Source organism: Stomoxys calcitrans, chromosome 1 (assembly GCF_963082655.1).
Source record: "Stomoxys calcitrans chromosome 1, idStoCalc2.1, whole genome shotgun sequence".
Lineage (NCBI taxonomy): Eukaryota > Metazoa > Arthropoda > Insecta > Diptera > Muscidae > Stomoxys > Stomoxys calcitrans.
This window is the reverse complement of record NC_081552.1, coordinates 28,289,175-28,316,167: the sequence shown is the minus strand read 5'-3', so window position 1 is coordinate 28,316,167 and position 26,993 is coordinate 28,289,175. Positions and strand designations below refer to the sequence as shown.

Sequence of the window (26,993 nt, the reverse complement as noted above, 5' to 3'; positions counted from 1 at the left end):
TTTGAATAGAGGAAAAAATTAGTCAGAGAAATTTTTATAGGGTTTCTTCAAGAAATCCCGAAAAAATATCTTTGATGGCAAAACTTTTCATTTTTATAATTTTTCCTCACTTTTTTCAATTAAATATAGCACATACGAGTAATTGAATAGTTTGTAATACATTTTTTTAGAAACTTAGTTTAAAAGCAAAAAAAAAAATAGTTAGAGGTCATTTTTTAAATACACATTGAAATTTTGGAAATACTTTTCTTTTTAATAGTAACAAAGAAACTCACACAGTTTGGAAATACAACAAATAATACATTCTTTTTTCTCAAAAAATTATGGCATTTCTTTACATTTACAATTTTTCTTTTTTTTTTTTTTTGTTTTTGGATTTTACTCATTCAATTTTTTTTTTTATCAAATAAAAATTCAGCACTTTATTCTCAATTCATACAAGGGATTTTTAAGGGGCATTCCTTAGGGATTTTTCAAAAATCTCAAAACTTTTATTTTAGAATATTTTCTCCAGGAATTGGGGGCGGGGGGTCTTTGGGGGATTTTTCAAAAATCTTCAAGGGCTTGTTTCTTTAGAATATATGTATATAATTCCTTTCTTATTATTTGGTACCTTTTTTTCAATAAGAGTTCATTTCTTCTCTTTTTTATTTAATTTGTTTTTTTTTCTCAAAATACATACTTGGTTTTGTGAAGTTTTGAATACACTTTTTTCTCTTTATAACTTAACTTTTGATTTTTTTTTTTTTTTGTTTTTAAATTTTTGTTTCATACATAAATATTTGCTTTTGATTTTAGTTTATATATCCTTTTTTGTTTTTTGCTTTTGTAAAATTTGAATGCAGCCTATGTTGTTATTGTTGTGGTTGTTTGAGGTTTTTGCTCATCCTTTTTGTTTTATTTGGGGGGGGGGATGGTGTTTATTCCCAATCCTTTTTTATTTCAAATGTCCACTCCCACTTGAGATGGTTGTGTTTGTCATCATCGGTGAAGAGGGAAGAAACGGAGTAAGTACCACGTGCCATCATACCGGAGGGAGCTTCCTCGTTGGGTGTTATATAGCATTGCATTTCCTTTTTCGGTGGATACGAACCAACCATGTGTGTCATTTTATCAACTGTTTGAAAAATGAAAACACAAAAATTTGATATCGATTAGCAATTCCCTGCTTGTTTAATTGTCTTATGGTGTTATATACAATAGAAAAGATGTTGAGTTGTTTAATCCATAAGTGCATAAAACTCCCTAGTTTATTGAAAAATTATATTTTTATACCCACAACCGAAGGATGGGGGTATATTCATTTTGCCATTTCGTTTGCAACCCATCGAAATATGCATTTCCCGTCCCTATAAAGTATATACATTCTTGATCAGCATAAAAATCGAAGACGATCTAGCCATGTCCGTCCGTCTGTCTGTTGAAATCACATTACAATCTTTAAAACAAGTAAAAGCGTGCTAAGTTCGGCCGGGCCGAATCTTACATACCCTCCACCATGGATCGCATTTGCCGAGCTCTTTTCCCGGCATCTCTTCTTAGGCAAAAAAGGATAGAAGAAAAGATTTGCCCTGCTATTATTATATTATTACATGTTGGAGACCTGTGTAAAATGTCAGCCAATTCGAATAAGAATTGCGCCCTTTGGGGGCTCAAGAAGTAAAATAGAGAGATCGATTTATATGGTAGCTGTATCGGGCTATAGACCGATTCAGATCATAATAAACAAGTATGTTGATGGTCATGAGAGTATCCGTAGTACATAATTTCAGGCAAATCGGATAATAATTGCGACCTCTAGAGGCTCAAGAAGTCAAGATCCCAGATCAGTTTATATGTCAGTTATATCAGGTTATGGGCCGACTTGAACCAAACTTGGCACAGTTGTTGGATATCATAACAAAACACGTCGTGCAAAATTTCATTCCAATCGGATAAGAATTGCGCACTCTAGAGGCTCAAGAAGTCAAGTCCCCAGATCTGTTTATATGACAGCTATATCAGGTTATGAACCGATTTGAACCATATTTGGCACAGTTGTTGGATATCGTAACAAAACACGTCGGATAAGAATTGCGCCCTCTAGAGGCTCAAGAAGTCAAGACCCAAGATCGGTTTATATGGCAGCTATATCAGGTTATGGACCGATTTGAACCATACTTGGCACATTTGTTGGATATCATAACAAAACTCGTCGTGCAAAATTTCATCCCAATCGGATAAGAATTGTGCACTCTAGAGGCTCAAGAAGTCAAGACCCAAGATCGGTTTATATGGCAGCTATATCAAAAAATGGACCGATATGGCCCATTTACAATACCAACCGACCTTCACTAATAAGAAGTATTTGTGCAAAATTTAAAGCGGCTAGCTTTACTCCTTCGGAAGTTAGCGTGCTTTCGACAGACGGACGGACGGACATGGCTAGATCGACATAAAATTTCACGACGATCAAGAATATATATACTTTATGGGGTCTCAGACGAATATTTCGAGTAGTTACAATCAGAATGACGAAATTAGTATACCCCCCATCTTATGGTGGAGGGTATAATAATCAAAGAAAATACATGGAACTTCACTATTGCTCAACATAGAAACAAACCTATAGATGCGACATTTTTAACTTGACTTTATACGTCCTTCTTGGTACATTTGCAATTCAAAGGTTGTACTTTTTGTGTTCCAATGTCCGTCTGTATCCCGTCGAATGCAGGCTATCTGCAAAAATCTTAGGGATTGCAAGTGGGGCTATCTTAGGTATAGCCAACATATAAGTCGATCTCCCTAATTGACTTGTAAACATCGTATTTAGCCAATATTGGCATGTGGTGTTCTGTAATGACTTCAAACTACCATGCTGCCATATACATCGATCTCCCAAGGTGGAAGCTTGAACACGTAGATGATACCTCTATTATCCGAGTGCACAAGTAAAAGTGAGTTAAGTTTGGTGGGGCCCAGTTTAACGAATTCTGCACCATAGATTGCATTACTCACCTTCTTTGGGCGATTCCTTTAACATTTTAATACCACATTAGTATAATTGCAGATACATTAAAGGACAGGGACATTGTTTCGTCCCATAAATTTTGTTTTAAACTTTCAACATCTTTGCTATGATATATTTTCTCAATTTGTTTACTTATTGTGGAAATATAAGGAGAGATATCTTACCAACTAGATCTTTTAGTATTGTTTAGTATTATGGGGGTTAGTTACGACACATATATGTAAAAAGAGACACACACACACACACACACATTTATTTATTTATTAGAGGCACAGAGTAAACAAAATATAAAAAAAATTGGATAAAGACAATGAGAAGAGAAAAAAAGCGTTCTTGGATTAATCAAAAATACAAAAACAATATAGGCGGCGGAGGCATTAATTTCAACATGTTATTAATATGGTAATGACTAGGGAGACAATTAAAATATACGCGATGCAAGAAAGCCCGCAAATTGAATTTGATATTAGGGAATTCAAAAACATGGTAAAGATTTTTTTTTTAAAGGCAGTGAAAAAGATTGGCGACGTTCTATGGTTAGGTGTAAACTGACAGCTTTTAATGAGTTATGCTAAATGGAAACCTTTCTTGGGGGTGTGATTGAAAACGTGTTTAAAAATAAAATAGAAAGGAGACAAAGCAAAAGTTGGTTAATTGTCTTTTTTAGTTGTTAAGAAAACCTATAACGTTGGTTGTTTGGTGGTGGTTATGTTAATCAATGAACCAAAAGAGAAAAGAAATTGCATATACATACATATGTATGTATCTTAAGAACTTTTTTTAAGAAAAACAACAAAACATGGCAACAGCAAAAGTAAGGATATTTGCACAAATTTCCAATTATTTCAAAATATTCATGGACAATCTGTTTGGAATCTAGGCTCCATAACTCCATCCTCCTTTTATTTTAACTTTGATTTTCATGTAGTTAACAAGCTTAACACACCTAAACTGATGTCAATTAAAGTTCAAACCAGAATATCGATTCAAGATCAACTATTAAATGATTAACACTTTACGATTGCGATTATTTATCCACCGCCATAGGATGGGGGTATACTAATCTACTCATTCCGCTTGTAACACCTCGAAATATTCGTCTTAGACCCCATTAAATATATTGGGTTGCCCAAAAAGTAATTGCGGATTTTTTAAAAGAAAGTAAATGTATTTTTAATAAAACTTAGAATGAACTTTAATCAAATATACTTTTTATACCCTCCACCATAAGATGGGGGGTATACTAATTTCGTCATTCTGTTTGTAACTACTCGAAATATTCGTCTGAGACCCCATAAAGTTTATATATTCTTGATCGTCGTGGCATTTTATGTCGATCTAGCCATGTCCGTCCGTCCGTCCGTCTGTCTGTCGAAAGCACGCTAACTTCCGAAGGAGTAAAGCTAGCCTCTTGAAATTTTGCACAAATACTTCTTATTAGTGTAGGTCGGTTGGTATTGTAATCGGTCCATGTTTTGATATAGCTCTCATATAAACCGATCTTGGGTCTTGACTTCTTGAGCCTCTAGAGGGCGCAATTCTTATCCGATTTGAATGAATTTTGGCACGAGGTGTTTTGTTATGATATCCAACAACTGTGCCAAGTGTGGTTCAAATCGGTCTAAAACCTGATATAGCTGCCATATAAACCGATCTTGGGTCTTGACTTCTTGAGCCTCTAGAGTGTGCAATTCTTGTCCGATTGGAATGAACATTTGCACGACGTGTTTTGTTATGATATCCAACAACTGTGCCAAGTATGGTTCAAATTGGTGCATTACCTGCTATAGCTGCCATATAAACGGATCTTGGGTCTTGATTTCTAGAGCCTCTAGAGTGCGCAATTCTTATCAGATTGAAATGAAATTTCACACGACGTGTTTTGTCATGATATCCAACAACTGTGCCAAGAATGGTTCAAATCGGTCTATAACCTGATATAGCTTTCATATAAACCGATCTTGGGTCTTGACTTCTAGAGCCTCTAGAGGGCGCAATCCTTATCCGATTTGAATGAATTTTGGCACGACGTGGTTTGTTATGATATCCAACAACTGTGCCAAGTATGGTTCAAATCGGTTCATAACCTGATTTAGCTGTCATATAAACCGATCTGGGATCTTGACTTCTTGAGCCTGTAGAGGTCGCAATTATTATCCGATTTGCCTGAAATTTTGTACGACGGATTCTCTCATGACCATCAACATACGTGTTTATTATGGTCTGAATCGGTCTATAGCCCGATACAGCTCCCATATAAATCGATCTCTCTATTTTACTTCTTGAGCCCCCAAAGGGCGCAATTCTTATTCGAATTGACTGACATTTTACACAGGTCTCCAACATATAATTTAATTGTGGTCCAAACCGGACCATATCTTGATATCGCTCTAATAGCAGAGCAAATCTTTTCTTATATCCTGTTTTGCCTAAGAAGAGATGCCGGGAAAAGAACTCGACAAATGCGATCCATGGTGGAGGATATATAAGATTCGGCCCGGCCGAACTTAGCACGCTTTTACTTGTTTACACTTTTTTTTTCTAAAAGTAACAGCTGATAACTGACAGAAGAGAGAATGCAATTACAGAGTCACAAGCTGTGAAAAAATTTGTCAACATCGACTATATGAAAAATCCGCAATTACTTTTTGGGCAACCCAATATATATTCTTGATCGCCTCGACGTTCTGTGTTGTTTATGCCATGTCCGTCCGTCTGTAGACATCACGATAGGGGTCGAACGCGTAAAGCTAGCCGCTTGAAGTTTTGCACAGATACTTAATATCGATGTAGGTCCTTGGGGATTGCAAATGGGTTATATCGGTTCCGATTTAGATATAGCTCCCACATAAACCGATCTCCCGATTTGACTTCTTCAGCCCCTGGAAGCCGCAAATTTTTGTCCGATTTGGCTCAAATTTTACAGCTAATGTTCTGTTATGACTTCCAACAACTGTGCCCAGTACGGCCCAAATCGGTCTATAACCTGATATAGCTCCCATATAAACCGATCTCCCGATTTTACTTCTTGAGTCCTTATAAGCCGCTGGTTGTTTCCGTTCAGGCTGAAATTTTGCATGCGATGTTCTTTTATGACCTGATATAGATCTCATATAAACCGGTCTCTCGATTATTTTTGTTCGGTTTTTTTGAATCAAAAACGGCTGAACCGTTTTTTTTTTAACTTTCACAGATTGTGTTAGTTTGTCTGGAAGGAAATATAGGCCATATAAATTTTAGATATCGGATGGGGGCGGTTCTTCCCCCTTACCCCAACAACGCATTCCAAAACCAAACGCAAAGTGGACCGGTGGGCACAATATGGGTATCAAATGAAAGCTATTGGAGACTAGGTGAATGAAAGGTATTGGATCGTATTAAAATTTGGGTACAAGTACCCAACGGGCCTCCCCAACCCCAAAACTCCTCTAAACAGATATATTCGACGATATCCGGCACCGGATTGAGCCGATGGAGTTCTCCATCGGTAGGGGCTGCTGCCTCAGTGTACAACACGCTGCTACAACAAAGTTCACGTCAATAAGGGTCTCAAATGAAAAGTATTCGATAGTGGATTACAAATATGGCAGAAAAAATTAGGTCCAAGTAATGGGAGGTCCCCTCATCTCTAAGTACCCCCAAGTACCCAAAAATGAGTATATTAGCCGACTATGTTTATATGGGACTCAAATGAAAGGCATTTGGTACTCTAGGTGGCGCTTTTTCTCCCAAAAATAAATCACATAGGTTGACAATGTGGGACTCAAATGAATGGTATTTGAGAGTAGAAAACGAGTTTGATATCCAATTTTGGAGCCAAGTGTTTGGGGGTACGCCCTAAAGCACTCCCTAAACTGAAACTCATTTGCGATTATGGCAATACGGAGTTCAAATGAACGGTATTTGGGAGTAAAGAACGAATTTGATATATATTTTCAGGGCAAAGTGTCGGTGGCCGCCCCAGCCTCAAAACACCCTCCAAACAGATCATATTTATCGACCACGGCTATATGGAGCTCACATTGAATAGATTTGAGAATGCAGCACGAATTTAATATCCATATATGAGTCGAAATGTCTGAGGTGTCATCCCTCCCCTAAAAAGCACTTCTCAGTACCCCAATTTTCAAAAACACCAGATCTCGCAGATTGGCAATGCGATTCATTCGAAATTTTTTTTTCCACTCTCACAGTCAAAACAAAACAATGTTTGTATTATTGGGGTCGGGTGCCTCGGGGGCCGTCCAAAACCCCCCAAATGGGTATATAGACCAATCACGACAATATAGAGCTCAAACGAAAGGTGCTTAAGAGAAAAAAACGAATTTCATATCCATGTCATGTGGTTGGGGGGAACTGCCTCACCCGAAAACACCTCCCTATTATATAAAAGCTATTTGATGTTTAAATTAATAGACAAAGTCCCTGGGGTCCATCCTATCCTCAAACAGAATGTATTTACCGATCATGCCATTATGGGGCTCATATAAAATGTATTTGAAAGCAGAGCACGAAGCGTATATTTACATTAAGGGCCAAGTGTCTCTCTTAACCGAAAATATTTACTAATATAGGACCCAAAAGGTATTTGGCAGTGGAGTAAAAATTTACCCAGGACCCGAGAAGGGGCACACTTCTCACACATCAATGAAAGCTTTCCGATTCAAGTCTAAACTCAATAATAAGGGCATTTTTATAGCTGTGTCCGAATGCCGTGCAGCAGCGCGAGACCTTTATGGGGAGAATTTTTGACATAAACATGCATGGCAAATATTGCCAGCAATAAGTGGGATAACCACCGCTTTAAATTTTGTCCGATGTTATCGCCAGGATTTGAACGCAGGCGTCCAGCGTGATAGGCGGACAAAGGCTACAGTGGCATGAATTCGATATACACATTCAGGAAGTGGCCCCACCCTAAAAAGATAATAGAGAGTTAAAGAAGGTGCAGCGGAGCGGGCCCTCTTCGGCTAGTAATCAATAAAAATCGTAAACCACTGGCTATATTTGAAAACTTTCTAAAATTCAAACAAAACCCTTTACAATTCCTTTATATTGGTGTTTAAGCCTTATAACAAATCTATTCAAAAAAAAAAGTGTATGCAATTTTATTTCTCTCTTGGCCATTTTTTTATAAATTTTTAAAAGGTTTCACAAAAGCATTTGCATTATAGGCAATTCAAGACAAGTCAAGTCATTGACACTTTTGTCATTAAAGCACTTACCAGGGACACCTAAACGATAAGTCTTTTGTACATATTTAAGGCCATGCACGATTTCTCTTTGGACAATAAAATCAATGCGTACTTTGTACTGCACACCCTCTTTGATAACAAAAACCTGTTAGAAAAACGTTTTAATTAGAATATGATTAACAATAATTTAATGTCAATTACATACTTGTTTCTTCAGCTGGGTTAAATCGCCGGTTAAATCTAATTCCATATCAGGTCGTCCTTCGGATACCAGAGCTAATTTTTTTACTAGCACCTTGCGTTCATCATTGGGGTCTAAAATAAAAAAAAAATGGCAAATTAAAAATTTAAATCCTATGAATCTATATATTAGTTGCCCAAAAAGTAATTGCGGATTTTTTAAAAGAAAGTAAATGCATTTTTAATAAAACTTAGAATGAACTTTAATCAAATATACTTTTTTTACACTTTTTTTCTAAAGCAAGCTAAAAGTAACTGCTGATAACTGACAGAAGAAAGAATGCAATTACAGAGTCACAAGCTGTGAAAAAATTTGTCAACGCCGACTATATGAAAAATCCGCAATTACTTTTTGGGCAACCGAATATATAAAAATTAATTTGTTTTTGTTTGTTTGTAGGTTTGTTTGTGGGTTTGTAAATTTGTTTGTTCCGTATAGACTCAAAAACCGATGAACCTCACAAATGTTGCCAGCATTAGGAGGGGAAAACCACCGCTGAAAATTTTTTCTGATGGTCTCGCCAGGATTCAGACCCAGGCGTTCAGCGTCATGCGTGGCCTCCATAAAAAATGAAGACATAAAAAATTATCTCATTATGGTCTCCAAATGGGAATATTACTCGATCATAGCCTGATGAAACTCAAATTAAAGGCATTTGAGAGCAGATTATCAATATGACTTTAAACTTTGTGCCCAAGAATCTAGGTGGTGCTTTAAGTCTGATAAGTTATTTGGTGGTGCTTTAAGTCTGATAAGTTATTTGACCCATTAAAGCAATGGGGAATCAAGTGATAGATTTTTATACCCTCCACCATAAGATGGGGGGTATACTAATTTCGTCATTCTGTTTGTAACTACCCGAAATATTCGTCTGAGACCCCATAAAGTATATATATTCTTGATCGTCGCGACATTTTATGTCGATCTAGCCATGTCCGTCCGTCTGTCCGTCCGTCCGTCCGTCCGTCCGTCCGTCCGTCTGTCTGTCGAAAGCACGCTAACTTCCGAAGGAGTAAAGCTAGCCGCTTGAAATTTTGCACAAATACTTCTTATTAGTGTAGGTCGGTTGGTATTGTAAATGGGCCATATCGGTCCATGTTTTGATATAGCTGCCATATAAACCGATCTTGGGTCTTGACTTCTTGAGCCTCTAGAGTGTGCAATTCTTATCCTATTGGAATGAAATTTTGCACGACGTGTTTTGTTATGATATCCACCAACTGTGCCAAGTATGGTTTAAATCGGTCCATAACCTGATATAGCTGCCATATAAACCGATCTTGGGTCTTGACTTCTTGAGCCTCTAGCGTGCGCAATTCTTATCCGATCAGAATGAAATTTTGCACGACGTGTTTTGTTATTATATCCAACAACTGTGCTAAGTATGGTTCAAATCGGTCCATAACCTGATATAGCTGCCATATAAACCGGTCTTGGCTCTTGACTTCTTGAGCCTCTAGAGTGCGCAATTCTTATCCGATTGAAATGAAATTTTGCACGACGTGTTTTGTTAGTATATCCAACAACTGTGCCAAGTATGGTTCAAATCGGTTCATAACCTGATATAGCTGCCATATAAACCGATCTTGGGTCTTGACTTCTTGAGCCTCTAAAGGGCGCAATTCTTATCTGATTTTAATGAATTTTTGCACGAAGTATTTCGTCATGATATCCAACAACTGTGCCAAGTATGGTTAAAATCGGTCCATAACCTGATATAGCTGTCATATAAACAGATCTGGGAATTTGACTTCTTGAGCTTCTAGAGGGCGCAATTCCTATCCGATTTATCTTAAATTTTGCATGACGTATTTTATTTTTACTTTCAACAACTGTGTCAAATAAGGTTCAAATCGGTTCATAACCTGATATAGCTGCCATATAAACCGATCTGGGATCTTGACTTCTTGACCCCTAGAGGTCGCAATTATTATCCGATATGCCTGAAATTTTGTACGACGGATCCTCTCATAACCATCTACAAACGTGTTTATTATGTTCTGAATCGGTCTATAGCCCGATACAGATCCCATATAAATCGTTCTCTCTATTTTACTTCGTGAGCACCCAATTGGCGCAATTCTTATACGAATTGGCTGAAATTTTACACAGGTCTCCAACATATAATTTAATTGTGGTCCGAACCGGACCATATCTTGATATCGTTTTAATAGCAGAGCAACTCTTTTCTTATAACCTTTTTAGCCTAAGAAGAGATGCCGGGAAAACAACTCGACAAATGCGATCCATGGTGGAGGGTATATAAGATTCGGCCCGGCCGAACTTAGCACGCTTTTACTTGTTTTGAGTAGAGTGCGTCATTCAAGTTTGTGCTCAAGTGACAGATGGAATGTGGCGCACAACCCTCATATAGAAGACGCCCTCCACTAAACGGCTGTATACACTAATCATAACAATATGGGGTTAAATTAAAGGTATATGGTTGTGGACTGCGAATCTGGTATCTTTATTCTGCCCATATATATAGCGGACCACCTGACCCCAAAACGGCCTATCAATCATAATGACGTAACAGGACACTGTGTGATTTAATTAATGTGTGGGAACACAAATAAACGTAGGCCGCCATACCCCCAAGGTTATGAGTTCAGCGAGATAGCAGGAGTTGCAAACCTTAACGTTAAGGTTGCAATAATTTTTAGCTCATCGTTAGACAAGACCAATCGATGTGCTGCTTGTACTGCAACACTTTTTTGTTTAAAAGTTGTACATGGTTTAATATTAAGAACCCCCGCACCAAATATATATACTGGCAAAGTAGTTCTTTACCATAGAAAATCGTTTAATATGGCAATTTGATTTGAAGGTAGTAATATAGTCATTTATAATTCAAATTGGATTTTTTTTTTTGATCCAATTGAAAACAGTAGATGGCGCTAATTTGCAGAAGCCAACATGAACAGAGAGAGGGCATAGTTGTCAAAATGAACTGTACAGCATTTACCATTGTATAACAACCTATTGGTCTTTGAATAAAGAAAAATAAAATATAGGAATTTCGTTGCGGTTGTTTGCGGTATTATCTTTTTAATTTTCCTAACTTTTTTCTTTGTCATAGAAAAAAAAAATTATGTAAAATGGGTTGCACACTTACAGTAACCTAAAAACTAAAATTTGATATCAAAATCTAGGATGGAGGAGGGCCGCCCACCCCCAAAACCCGGCAAACTGATTTATAGACCAATCACTACAATATGGGACTGAAATTAAAGGTATTTGAGAGTAGAAATCTGATATCCAATTGCAGAAGTAAGTGTTTCGTGGGTCACCCCACCCCCATAAAACCCCTCAAATCGGACATATTTACCGACCATGGCAACATGGATCTTAAATGAAAGGTCTTTGGGAATAGAGCACGAAATTGACTTTCACTTTTGGGACCAAGTCTTTGGGGGTCCACCACACCCCATGAAGGATTTTTACTGACCATTCCATTGTAGGTTTTTAATAAGAGGTACTTGAGTGTAGAAAAATCCATAGGAAAATTGGAATACATTTTCAACTACAATTACTCAGAAATTTGGAAATTTAGAGTACTCCTCTCCAACATAGCATAATCTGGCGCAGCAGAGCGGGCCGGGCTCAGCTAGTCTATTTTATAAAAATAAAATTGTTGTGCTTTGTTTCTTTGTCTGTTCCGTATAGACTCAAAAACGGCTAAACCAATATTCATGAAATTTTCACAGATGGTAGAGTATGAGACCCGGTGAATAGGGTACTACATTTTTTTTATATCCCAAGGGGTGGGTACACTCTTCCATACCCCAATTTTCAAAAACGCCAGATCTCGGAGATGGGTGCAACGGTTTTAAGTGAAATTTTGCAAGCCACCTTATGGTACCCCAAAAACACAAAAAAATTGGTATTCAATTTTGGGATCAAATAACCTGGGGGGCGCCCCATCCCAAAACCCACCCGAACGGACATAATTACCGATTGGGACAATATCGGTATCAAATAAAAGGTTTTTAAGAGTAGAGTACAAACTTGGCATTAAAATGTCACCCTAAAGTCGGGGGGGGGGGGGGGGGGGTCCCCGAACCCCAAAAACACCACCCAACAGGACACTTTAACCGCTTTGGGCAATATTTAAATAACTTTGCGCTATGGGCAATAAAAGGTTTTTAAAAGTGGAATACAAATCTGACATAAAATTTTATTTTTTGGTGTGCCGACCACACCCACTAAATACCCTTCAATAGGACGTGTAGTTCGATCGGGATAATATGTCAATTAAAAGAAAGGTATATAACAGTAGAGCTCGAATCTAATGTTGATATAAGGATTCGAGTATCTGGGTCACGTCTTGCCGTTCAGCAGAACATGTAGATCACAACAACAAAGGACTAAAATTAATTGTCTTTTGGGTCTTAGCTTTGGGGGGACCCACCCTCTTCTCCCAGTAAAAACAACATCAAACTGTCTGCAGGACGACCGAGAATATATTGCACTCAAATGAAAGAACGTGTCAGAGGGCAATCCCCTCTCCCCATCCTACCCAAACAAAAGGAATGAATAATAATATATGAAGGCCGATCAGGATGGAATAGGACTGCAATAAAAGGTCTTTGGTAGTAGAATACACGTTTTAACCTCAAATTGGGATAGACACAGGAGCATCTGCGGATCTTTAAAAATATCGTGGTATCCCCAGTGGTGGCTTTAAAATACGATTGTGAATTGATAGCCAATATGAAAAAATTAATTAGCCCCAAAACTCCCTTCAAACCGGCCATGTTTGCAAACTATGGCTATAAATAATAGGTACCCAACCTACATAATCCTCAAACTGGACATATTTGTGGATTATGGTAAAAAGGGGCTCAAATCTGATATCTGTTTTATGGCCAAGTGTTGAAGGGACGCCTCACCTCATACACTCTCCCCTAACTATACATATGTACCGACTATAGCAACATGTAGGTTAAATGTGGTTTTTGGAAGTACAGTATGAATCTGATATCCACTTTCGAGGCAAAGGGTTTAGCTACACTAATCCATCACTAAAACCAAGAGAGTGAGGTAGATCTAACATCAACACTTTAATGGGCGGACTCTCCCCTTACTCTATTTTCAAAAACGCCAGATCTCGGAGATGGGTGGGACGATTTAAGCGAAATTTAGTTTGATTATAATAACTCAAAAACAGAAATTTGGTATTCTTATTTAGGGTGGGATATCTAGGGGGACCGCCTCAACTCCATAGCCCGCAAAATGGTAATATAAACGAAAAATGGGGCTCAAATGAAAGGTATTAGAGACTAGAGCACGAATATCATTCCACATTGGGGCGAAATATCTTAGCGCCGTACCAGTACACCAAACAGGACTTATTTCCTGACCGTGTCAGTATAGGGCTCCGAAAAAACAAATAAAAGCGTACTAAGTTCGGCCGGACCGAATCTTGGGTACCCAACACCATGGATTTCGCTAAAAATGTACCCTTATTAACTGAGTTTGTATTTGAATTATTTTAATCTCAAGAAGTCGTATCGGGATGTTGGTACTTATGGGAGCCTGTACAACCATATTTACTGATTCGGATAAAACTTGACATGGATGTTGTAAGTCATATGATATGTTTTTGGGCCAAATTTCATCCAAATCAGGTGAAAATTTAGGCTTCTTTGGGCTCTAGAAGTCTTATTCGGGGATCGGTTTATATGGGGGGCTATATCTGTTTATAGCCCCATTCGGATCATACTTAGCTTGGATGTTGGAGCATTTACTTTTGACCACAGGTAATTAACCTGTATTATTAACAATAGATTGTAATAAATGCCACAGAGAAATAGAATAGGAGAATAGCAGTTTTCTAAACATTAATTTTTGGTTTTGAAATTTCTTCAAACTTCAAATTTTATCACCCGACACGAAAACGGAACGTAAAATTTTGTTTTTACAGAATTTTACTTTTCGTTTACGGTCGACATGCGTTTTCATAAAGCAAAACAAAACAGCTGACACATTTTCCTACATTTACGGTATGTTCACGAGAGCATAACCAGATCTCAAGTTTTGTGAATACCTTTGTAATTCTATAAAAGTTTTTCATTAAAACAAAATTTCTCAAAAAATCGTTTATAATCTATCAATTATCGATTTATTTCAAATTTCCTATGGAAACGGGATCAAACTCATATTTTCTGTGAAAATGGGATTAAAACCATATTTTCTATGAAAATGGGATTAAAATCATATTTCGATTAAATTACGATTACATTTAATTTAATTCGATTAATTTTATTTATTTTTTTTTTTAAAGACAATTTTCTGCAATGTTCATTAATTCATTCTTTCATTTCATGTTGCTTCTTTAAACTTACCCACAATAATTTTTTCCGCTTGAGCCTCTCCCAATAGTTGTTCCTTGTAACGCCTAAGACTTTCATCTTCCTGATCGGCAGCCATAATCTCTTCAATGGTTTTCTCTGGTGGTGGCTGATAGTTAGAATCATGGACATCTTCCTCGTGATGGGGTTGATGTTCGGTATTGGCTTCGGCAGACATATTTATGATGAGCGATGAAGACTGAGGTGTATTGGTTACTTATAAGTGTAGATAATCTAAAATAACAAGCAGCTGGAAAGAGAAGCACAAGTAAAGAAAACCCATTAAGATTTTTCAAACTCACTATAAAAAGTCATTTTGTTATAAATTGTTCAAGAATTTTAGAAAAAAATTTATACAGCTGGTTAAAAATTCAACGAATAAGAAAAAATATATTTTGTAAATAAAGGACGAAGAATCTGAAATCAAAAAAATATTTCCCTATTTTAAGGTGGGCGTGCAAGTGGTGTTGTATTTAAAAAATATCTTTAAGTTGCGATATGGTTGGCGATGGCGAAAGGATGGACACATTCTCCTCTTGTCCTTTACAATGCTTTTGCTTTGGTTTTACTGGAACATAGAGAACGTTAAGGCATAAAAAACACACCTTATTTTTATTTATACCATCATATCGATTATATTCACATTTAAACTTGCACTCACACAACCAAGCGTGTAGTTAAGTGACACACATAAAAATCCATACATGCTAGAGAAATGTTATGGTTTTTGTTGTTTTTCATAGGGCTAAAATCGCATGTGAGACATAATGTAATTGAAGTCGCATGTCTATTATATTACAACCGCCCCCATAAATAAGTCATTTATTTAATTTATTAAACGTTATGTTATGAGTGTTATGGAAATGTGTGTGTGTGTGTGCGGGAGAATTATAGATAAGTCCGTATGCAAAAATAGAAAATTGAAATTATTCATTTCTTACGACCTTTGCGGTTTTCCCGAGTTTAGTGGCGGAAAATTAACGACATTTCAACAGTATTTTCATATGGCGCATCATATAAACACAAGACGTTCAAATACAAATCATCTATATGTTTTTATCTCTGTGACTGTTTCAAAATATATTCAAACATATTGACACATTTTGTAGTTGTAATATATTTGCCTTATCGAAATAAAGTGTTTTAATCCTACACTCATAGAAATTTGTTAGTAAAAACAGCAAAAATATTTGCTGAAACAGCAGAAAGTCTGCTGAACATGGGACAGCAGTAATTTGTTGCTAAAACAACAAACATTTTGTGCTATTTTCAAATTTTGAAAAGTTAATAAAGCCCCAATATGTCGTGAATACTAAACAAGTAAAAGCGTGCTAAGTTCGGCCGGGCCGAATCTTATATACCCTCCATCATGGATCGCATTTGTCGAGTTCTTTTCCCGGCATCTCTTCTTAGGCAAAAAAAAAGGATATAAGAAAAGATTTGCTCAGCTATTAGAGCGATATTAAGATATGGTCCGGTTTGGACCACAATTAAATTATATTTATGTTGGAGACCTGTGTAAAATGTCAGCCAATTCGAATAAGAATTGCGCTCTTTGTGGGCTCAAGAAGTAAAATAGAGAGATCGATTTATATGGGAGCTGTATCGGGCTGTAGACCGATTCAGACCATAATAAACACATATGTTAATGGTCATGAGAGAATCCGTCGTACAAAATTTCAGGCAAATCGGATAATAATTTCGACCTCTACAGGCTCAAGAAGTCAAGATCCCAGATCGGTTTATATGGCAGCTATATCAGGTTATGAACCGATTTGAACCATACTTGGCACAGTTGTTAGATATAATAACGAAACACGTCGTGCAAAATTTCATTCCAATCGGATAAGAATTGCGCACTCTAGAGGCTCAAGAAGTCAAGACCCCAGATCGGTTTATATGACAGCTATATGAGGTTATGAACCGATTTGAACCATATTTTTCACAGTTGTTGGATATCATAACAAAACACGTCGTGCCAAAATTCATTCAAATTGGATAAGAATTGCGCCCTCTAGAGGCTAAAGAATTCAAGACCCAAGATCGGTTTATATGACAGCTATATAAGTTTATGGACCGATTTGAACCATACTTGACACAGTTGTTGGATATCATAACAAAACACGTAGTGCAAAATTTCATTTCAATCGGATAAGAATTGCGCACGCTAGATTCTCAAGAAGTCAAGACCCAAGATCGGTTTATATGGCAGCTATATCAGGTTATAGACCGATTTTAACCATACTTGGCACAGTTGTTGGATATAATAACAAAACACGTCGTGCAAAATTTCATTCCAATCGGACAAGAATTGCGCACTCTAGAGGCTCAAGAAGTCAAGACCCAAGATCGGTTTATATGGCAGCTATATCAGGTTATGGACCGATTTGAACCATACTTGGCACAGTTGTTGGATATAATAACGAAACACGTAGTGCAAAATTTCATTCCAATCGGATGAGAATTGCGCACTCTAGAGGCTCAAAAAGTCAAGACCCAAGATCGGTTTATATGGCAGCTATATCAAAACATGGACCGATATGGCCCATTTACAATACCAATTGACCTACACTAATAAGAAGTATTTGTGCAAAATTTCAAGCGGCTAGCTTTACTCCTTCGGAAATTAGCGTGCTTTCGACAGACAGACGGACGGACGGACAGACGGACGGACATGGCTAGATCGACATAAAATTTCACGACGATCAAGAATATATATACTTTATGGGGTCTAAGACGAATATTTCGAGTAGTTACAATCAGAATGACGAAATTATTATACCCCCCATCTTATGGTGGAGGGTATAAAAATATATACTCCCTCTTATTTTTTCAATTTTACAAGCATATGACTCAAATTTTCTACAATTTTGTAACTTTTGATGGAATTTAAATAACAGCAGACAAAATAACTACTATTTTTTATTATATGCTTTTGAAATTAACAACCAAAATTGCCAAATTTTTTTTACTAAATTATAACAATTGGTTGTTGTTTTGAAGTTCAAAAATTTTGAATGGATTTATTCAAAAGTTCAAAATTTGTAATTTAATATCAGCAGACTATTTTTTCTGGGTGTAGAGAGACTACGAGGCCATGTAAAACCCATATGAGTATAATATGTGTAATATGTGTAATTATGATATTTGGATAAAAAAGCACTAAAGGAAACAAGTAAGAGCGTGCTAATTTCGGCCGGACCGAATCTTATACACCCTCCCTCGTATTTATCGAGTTCTTTGCGCGGAATCTCTTTTTAGGCAAACAAAGAATAATGGATAAGGATGATAATGCTATTGGAGCTATATCAGGTTATAGTCCGATATGGACCATAAATGAATTGAATGTTGAAGACCATAGTAGAAGTCATTGTGTAATATTTCAGTACATTCGGATAAGAACTGCACATTGTAGGGGCTCAAGAAGCATAATCGGGAGATCGGTTTATATGGAAGCTGTACTAGGCTATAGATCGATTCAGACCATATTGGATACGCATGTTGAAGGTCATAAGAGAAACCGTTGTACAAAATGTCAGCCAAATCGAATAAGAATTGCGCCCTCTAGATCATGAATCCCAGATCGGTATATGGCAGCTATATCAGATTATAGACCGATTTAAACCATACTTAGCATAGTTTTTGTAAGTCAAAACAAAACACTTCATGTAAAATTTCAACCAAATCGGATAAGAATTGCGCCCTCTAGTGGCTCAAGAAGTCAAGATCCAAGATCGATTTATATGACAGCTATATTAGGTTATGAACCGATTTAAACTATACTTAGCACAGTTGTTGGCAGTTATTTCAAAACGCATGTAAAATTTCAGCCAAATCGGATAAGAATTGCGGTTTATATGGCTGCTGTATCAGGTTATAGACAGATTTTGATCATTCCACAGTTGTTGGAAGTCACAAAAAAACACTTCATGCAAAATTTCAGACAAAATGGATAAGAATAGCGCCTTCTAGTGGCTCAAGAAGTCATGATCCAAAATCGGTTTATATGGCAGCAATATCAAAACATAGAACGATATGGCCTATTTCAAGCGCCTAGCTTTACTCCTTCCAAAGTTAGCGTGCTTTTGACAGATGGACATGGCTAGATCCACTTAAAATGACATGACGATCAAGAGTATATGCACTTTATGGGGTCTAAGACGAATATTTCGAGGTGTTACAAATGGAATGAATAAATTAGTATACCCCCATCCTATGGTGGAGGGTATAAAAGATTAACTCCAGAATATGTCACAAAAAATTATCAAAAACTTAAATATTTCTACAGGAAATTTTGTCAAAATTTCTTTAGAAAATTTTGTACACGTTATTTTTTTGAAGCTGTTTAAAAATGTTCATGCAGTCTGTTACGGCCGTATTCACAAAACTTAAAAATCCTTTAAATAAGTTCATTTGTCAGTTCTGTTCTATAAACCTACTTCGAATCTTCATAGAAAAAAAATAAAAATCGGTTTCAATCAAAAAATGGATTCAATTAATTTTTCCATTGAAACTGCTTCAATCACAAAAATGATAATATCAATCACAGTTTTTTAAAAAGTAACTGAACAAATTTTCAATTAAAAACTTGCATATTCAATTAAATAAACGTTTGAAATTTTTGAAAATTTCAATTATTTTTTAATTGATTTAATTAAAAAACTGATTGAAATTTTTAAACATTGAATTTAGTTTTTTTTTAATTGATTAAATGATTAAATTTTTGTTAAAATTCCAATTAATTTCTATATTAGGTACACAGATGTTAAACTTCTGGAACATGAGGTGCGTTGTTTGAGCAAAGGCCCGTGGGCACTCGTGGGGGTTCTCCAAAATATTTCGAGTGTCGAGTAGGGGGGCCTATTGATTTGTTGTTGTTGTTGTCGAGGCGGTGTGTGGTGCACTGAGGCGAGACAAAATATACCTTAATTGAGTTTACTTAATGCACCATATTTGAAAATTTTTAAAGATTCAAATAAAAAAATTATTGAATCCATTAGTTTTTTAATTGAAATTGCAAAAAATTTCAATAACGGTGTCAACCGAAATATTAGAGAGTAAATAAAGAAAAATCCCAAACAAACTATAAAATAAATTGAAAATAAAAATCAGAAAAAAAATAAATAAAATTTAATAAAAAAAATAAAATTTAATAAAAAAAAATAAATTTTAATAAAAAAAAATAAAATTTAATAAAAAAAATAAAATTAAAAAAAAAAAATAAAATTTAAAAAAAAAAAAAATAAAATTTAATAAAATAAACTGATTGAATCACAAAAATTATAATATCAACCAGTTTTTGAAAAAGGTGATTGAAAAAAAATGTTAATTGAAAATATTGCATATTCAATTAAAAAATGATTTAAAATTTTTGAAATTTCCAATTAAACAATTTTTTGAAATTTTGGAAATACCTAATGAATCAATTAAAAATTTAATTGAAAATATTCAAATGTTACAAAGGGTGATTTTTTAAGAGCTTTAGGAAAGTTTATCAAAAAAAAAAAAAGTAAACACTTAAAATTCCGAAAAATTCATTAAATCTATATTTGAATCGATAGTACGGTCCATATAATTTAATGTTTGAAGATTATTTCATGCAAATGTTGATCGTGTCTGCGCCTCAAATGGGCCATCCGAGTAATCCATATTCGTTTTTTAATATTACAGCCGGTATCTCTGTCCCAAATTTCGGCGAAATCGGACATTAAATGCGCCCCAAAACCTTAAATCGAGAGATCGGTCTATATGGGAGCTATATCCAAATCTTGTCGAAGGGACTACTCTAACAAATTTCAGCAAAATAGGATAATAAATGTGGCTTTAATGGGCCTAAGACCCCAAATCGGCGGATCGGTCTACATGGCAGCTATCTCCAAATCTAGACCAATCTGGGCCAAATTGACGAAGGATGTCAAAGGGCCTAACGCAACTCACTGTCCCAAATTTCAGCAAAATCGGATAATAAATGAGGCTATTATGGGCCTAAGACCCTAAATCGGCGGATCGGTCTATATGGGGGCTATATCAAGATATATTGTACGTTACGATTCGCATCATCTTTGAAGAAGTGCAGTCCAATGATGCTACCAGCCCATAAACCCCACCAAACTGTGACTTTTTTCGAATGCGTTGGTAGCTCTTGCAATGCTTCTGACATATCGTCACTCCAAAATCGACAATTCTGCTTATTGGCTATATGGGCATGTAACCCATTGAGCCAAAAATAAGCTTCGTCCATAAAAGCTGATAACTGACAGAAGAAAGAATGCAATTACAGAGTCACAAGCTGTTGAAAAAATTTGTCAACGCCGACTATATGAAAAATATGCAATTATTGGGTTGCCCAAAAAGTAATTGCGGATTTTACATATAGTCGGCGTTGACAAATTTTTTCACAGCTTGTGACTCTGTAATTGCATTCTTTCTTCTGTCAGTTATCAGCTGTTACTTTTAGCTTGCTTTAGAAAAAAGTATATTTGATTAAAGTTCATTCTAAGTTTTATTAAAAATGCATTTACTTTCTTTTAAAAAATCCGCAATTACTTTTTGGGCAACCCAATACTTTTTGAGCAACCCAATAGTTATTTCGTTTTTAACACATCGAAATTTCAATTTCCGACCGTTCAAATTATATATATTTCGGATCGTCGTAAAATTCTACGACGATCTTACGATGTCCGTGTGTCTGTCCGTCCGTCTGTTGTAATCACTCTGCAAGCTTCAAAAATTGAGGTATTGAGCTGAAATTTGGCACAGATACGTCTTTTCGATGTTCTTGAACGGGCCATATCGGACCATATTTGGATATAGCTTCTATATAGACCGATCTGCCGATAAAGGGTCTAATGCCCATAAAAGCTTTATTTTTCATCCGATTTTGCTGAAATTTGAAACAGTGAGTACTTTAAGGCTTCCCGACAACTGACCCAAATATGGTTCAAATATTTTTCATCCGATTTTGCTGAAATTTGAAACAGTGAGTACTTTAAGGCTTCCAGACAACTGACCCAAATATGGTTCAGATCAGATTATATTTATATATAGCTACCATATAGACCGATCTCCTGATAAAGGGTCTGAAGACCATAAAAGCTTTATTTATTACGCGATTAGGACCAAAATATGGTTCAGATCGGACTATATTCAGATGTAGCTGCCATATTGACCGATCTACCGATAAAGTGTCTGAAGCCCATAAAAGCTCTATTTTTTACCCGATTTCGTTGAAACTTTAAACAGTGGGTAGCTTTAGGTCTCCCTACGTCCGTCCCAAATATGGTTTGGACAATATTTAGATATAGCTTCCATACAGAACGATCTGCCGATAAAGGGTCTGAAGCCCATAAAAGCTTTATTTTTTATTCGATTTCGCTGAAATTTTTAATACAAAATTCAACAATGACTTATATTTATTGGACCATTGTCCATGCCGAATTTGGGTGCATAAGTTATCCAATTTTGAGCAGATTGTGGGGAAAGTGGGTTTACATATACACCCGAGGTGGTGGGTATCCAAAGTTCGGCCCGGCCGAACTTAATGCCTTTTTAATTGTTTCTTTTCTTTTTGCTGTAAATTTGATTTTTTTTTAACTTTTTCGGCAGAGCTTCTTGCTTTAAAGAAAAATAAAACTTTTAGTAGTCTTTATTTTTTTATACCCACCACCGTAGGATAGTCATTTAGTCATTCCGTTTGCAACACATCGAAATATCAATTTCCGACCCTACAAAGTATACATATTTCGGATCGTCGTAAAATTCTAAGGCGATTTAACGATGTCCGTGTGCCCGTCCGTCTGTTGTAATCACTCTACAGCCTTCAAACGTCTTTTTGATACACTCTTGTTAAGTTCTTGAACGGGCCAAATCGGACCATATTTGGATATAGCTGCTATATAGACCAATCTGCCGATAAAGGGTCTAATGCCCATTATTGCTTTATTTTTAATCCGAATTCGCTGAAATCTGAAACATTGAGTAGTTTTACGCCTCGAAACATAGGACCCAAATGTGGTTCAGATCGGACTATATTTAGATATAGCTGCCATATAGACCAATCTCCCGATAAAGGGACTGAAGCCCATAAAAGCTTCTATTTATTATCCGATTTCGCTGAGATTTGAAACAGCGGGTAGTCTTAGTTCTCCCGACATCCGTTCCATATATGGTTCGAATCGAACTATATTTAGATATAGCTGCCATATAGACCGATCTTCCGATAAAGGGTGTGAAGACCATAAAAGCTTTGTTTATTACCCGATTTCACTGAAATTTGCAACAGTGAATTCTTTTAAGCCTCCCGGCATCTGACCTGAGCATGGATTAGATCGGTCCATATTTAGATATAGCTGCCATATAGACCGACATCCCGATAAAGGGTCGGAAGCCCATTTATTTATTAACCGATTTCGACGAAATTTAATTTAGTTATTTTAAGCCTCCCGACATCTGACCCAAATATGGTTCAGATCGGACTATATTTAGATATAGCTGCCATATAGACCGATCTCCCGCTAAGGGGTCTGTAGGCCATAAAAGCTTTATTTTTTATCCGATTTCGCTGAAATTTGGAACAGTGCGCAGTTTTAAGCCTCTCAACATCCGACCGAAATAGTCCGACATATTTAGATATAACTGCCATATAGACCGATCTCCAGATAGAGATGTTCGAACCAGCTCTAAGTGCGTCTAGTTCGAAAAAAGACCTAACCTAAGTATTATTTGTTTTGCTTAATTGGTACGATAATAGTCTCTAAAATAAAAAAGCCGATTATGCTCAACATAATTTCACATCTGTGGTGTTAGTCATTAATCACTTACGCAGTTTATAGATATGGAACAAAAGTGATTCTGTGTTTCAGTGTCTACCATTTAAAAATTAAATAAAGCTCAGATTCGAGTGTATTTAAAAAAGCGCCACCAATATTGAATAGACTGCGTTAAAACTTGACGAGTGTATTTGTCCGCGCTAATTGGTGATAATTCGATTTAATTAGCTATAGGTTATTTTCTATGGACTACTACTACTTCACTATCTGCCCCATGGCCATTATTATGGTTGCTATTTAAATTTTTTATACCCACCACCATAGGATGGGGGTATACTAACCTAGTCATTCTGTTTGTAACACCACGAAATAATGATCTTCGACGCCATAAAGTATATATATTCTGGATAGTCTCGACATTCTAAATCGATCTAGCCATGTCCGTCCATCCGTCTGTCAAAATCAATATAGCGGATACTTTATATTGATGTAGGTCATTGGGGATTGCAAATGGGCTATATAGGTTCAGATTTGGATGCAGCTCCCATATAAACCGATCTTCCGATTTGACTTCTTGAGCCTCTTAAAGCCGCAATTTTCGTCCGATTTGGCTGAAATTTTGTAGGTGCTGTTCGGTTATGACTTCCAACAACTGTGTCTGGTAGGGTCCAAATCGGTCTATGACCTGATATAGCTCCTATATAAACCGATCCCCAGATTTGATTTCTTGAGCCCCTGGAAGCCACAAATATCGTGCGATTAGTACGGTTCAAATCGGTCTATAAGCTGATATAGATCCCATATAAACCGATCTCCCGATTTGATTTCTTGAGCCCCTGGATGCCACAATATTTGTACGATTTGGCTAAATTGAGCATGTAGTGTTCTCTTATGACATCCAACAACTGTGTCGAGTGCGGTCTATAACCTGATATAGCTTCCATATAAACCGATCTTCCGTTTTGATTTCTTGAGCCCCTGAAACCCACAATTTTTGTCCGATTTGGCTAAAATTAAGCATGTGGTATTCTTTTAAGATGTCCAACAACTGTGCCGAGTACGGTCCAAATCGGTCTATTACCTGATATAGCTTCCATATAAACCGATGTCCCGATTTGACTTCCTGAGCCCTTACAATCAGCAATTTTTGTTCAATTTAGCTACAATTTGCACATAATGTTTTCTTATGACTTCCAACAGCTGTGCCAAGTACGGCCCAAATAGATCTATAACCTGATATAGCTCCCAAATAAACCGATCTTTCGATTTGACTTCTTGAGCCCTTACTAGCCGCAATTTTTGTCCGATTTGCATGCGGTGTTCTTTTATGATTTCCAACAACTGTGCCAAGTACGGTCCAAATCAGTCTATAACCTGATATAGCTCCCATATAAACCGGTCTCTCAAGTTCAAATATTTGTATGATTTGACTAAATTCGGCTCCTAGAAGCTTTAATTTTTGCTGATTTGACGGAGTTTGGTATGTAGAATAAAATTCGGACCTTCACCTGATTTAGTTTGTATATATTTTTAGCAGAATCCATGGTAGTGAGTTCCAACGATTCGACCCGGCCGAACTTAGCACGCTTTTATTTGTTTTTTCTTGTGCTATAAGTTTAGAGAGATATGACGCATTGTTGCTCAGTCCTATCGCCCAGTTGGAATGAGTTATTGATCGCCTTTTTCCACGTTTTTCCCAATACAACTTTCAGTCTTCGATTTATTTTGTGTTTTCTACCTCCGTACACATGAAAGAAGATAGGTAGGTATGATTGTAACGTAAAAGGAAAAAAAGTTGATAACAAAAAAAATTAACAATATTGGAAATAATAAAAAAACAAAACGTTTATAGTGCAAGCGGGTATATATAAAATAATGAGTGTGAAATACAACATACATGGTTGGGTTAGGTTTTTTTATAGTGCGTATATTTGTACGTATGAATGTGTCAAGTGTAGAGATTTTTTTTAAATAAATACAAAAAAAAATACCACAATAATTGTGGTTTTGACCATTTTTAGATGTGATTATGATGATGATTAAAAAACAAGAAAAACCTTATAAAATGTCATTGGTGGCTTTGTTTGAATCTCGAAATGATTATTTGAAATGATAAATTTATTGACAGTAGAAAAAGCAATATATGCAATTTTCTTGAGAATTTTAGGAGTATAGCAATAACAAGTAAGAGCCATGGATCGCATTTGTTATGTTCTTTGTCCGATGTCTCTTAAAAGGCATACAAATCGGATAATAATTGCGCCCTGTAGAACCTCAAAAGTATAATCGGGAGATCGGTTTATATGGGAGCTATGTCAGGTTATGAACCGATTTAGACCATACTTGGCACAGTTATTGGAACTCACAACAAAACACTTCATGCTAAATTTCAGCCAAATCGGGTAGTAATTACGCCCTTTACTGGCTTAAGAAGTCAAGATCTGAGATAAGTTTATATGGGAGCTATATCAGGTTGTGAACCGATTTAGCCCATACTTGGCACAGTTCTTGAAAGTTAAAACAAAACACTTCATGCAAAATTGCAGCCAAATTGGATAATAACTGCGCTCTCTCGTGACTCAAGAAGTCAGGATCCGAAATCGATTTATATGGCAGCTATATAAAAAACTAGCTAGACAGGGCCCCCTCCGCTGCGCCTTCTTTCACTTTCTTATTTTATCAGAGCCCTATACTGACACTGGCAGGAAATAAGTCCTGTTTTGGGGTGCTGGTACGGCCTTTCAGATATTTCGCCCCAAATGGATATCATTTTCGTTTTCTACTCCCAAATACCTTTCATTTGAGCCTTATATTGCTGTGATCGCTAAATATATCCAGTTTTTGAGGGTGAAGTGGACGCCCATATATCAGATTCGTGATCTACTCTCAAATACCTTTTATTTGAGCCACATATTGTCATCATTGGTTAATATTTCTATTTGAAAGGTTTTGGAGATGACGATGCCCCCTAGATATCCCACCCTAAATAAGGATACCAAATATCTATTTTTTAGTTATTATAAACAAGCCAAATTTCGCTTAAATCGTCCCACTCATCTCCGAGATCTGACATTTTTGAAAATAGAGTAAAGGGAGGGTGCGCCCATTAAATTTTGAATGTTAGATCTACTTCATTCTCTTGGTTTTGGTGGTGGATTAGAGTTGTCAAAGCCTTTGCCCTGAAATTGGATATTAGATTAAAACACCACGCTTGAGCTACATATTGCTATAGTCGGTATATATGTATGGTTTAGGGGAATTTTATGAGGTAAGACGTCCCCGAAACACTTGGCCATAAAACAGATACCAGATTTGAGCCCCTTTATGCCATAATCCACAAATATGTCCAGTTTGAGGGGTATGTAGGGTGGGGCGGCCACCCACGCACTTAGCCCTGAAAAATATCTCCACCGTGCTCTACTC

The 26,993-nt window shown here is 36.4% G+C and overlaps 1 protein-coding gene across 1 annotated transcript in view; it reads right to left on the bottom strand.

Moving 5' to 3' along the window:
- Positions 1-906: 906 nt before the first annotated feature.
- The window catches only part of LOC106094354 (rho GDP-dissociation inhibitor 1), a 48,277-nt gene continuing 22,190 nt past the window's right edge, over positions 907-26,993 (bottom strand). The window contains exons 2-5 of the mRNA XM_059360562.1: positions 14,797-15,052; positions 8,414-8,523; positions 8,239-8,353; positions 907-1,117 (exon numbers count right to left, since the gene is read on the bottom strand). Coding sequence (XP_059216545.1) covers positions 921-1,117; positions 8,239-8,353; positions 8,414-8,523; positions 14,797-14,980 — 606 coding nt within the window. The 5' untranslated portion in view covers positions 14,981-15,052 and the 3' untranslated portion in view covers positions 907-920. The remainder of the gene's footprint in view (positions 1,118-8,238; positions 8,354-8,413; positions 8,524-14,796; positions 15,053-26,993) is intronic.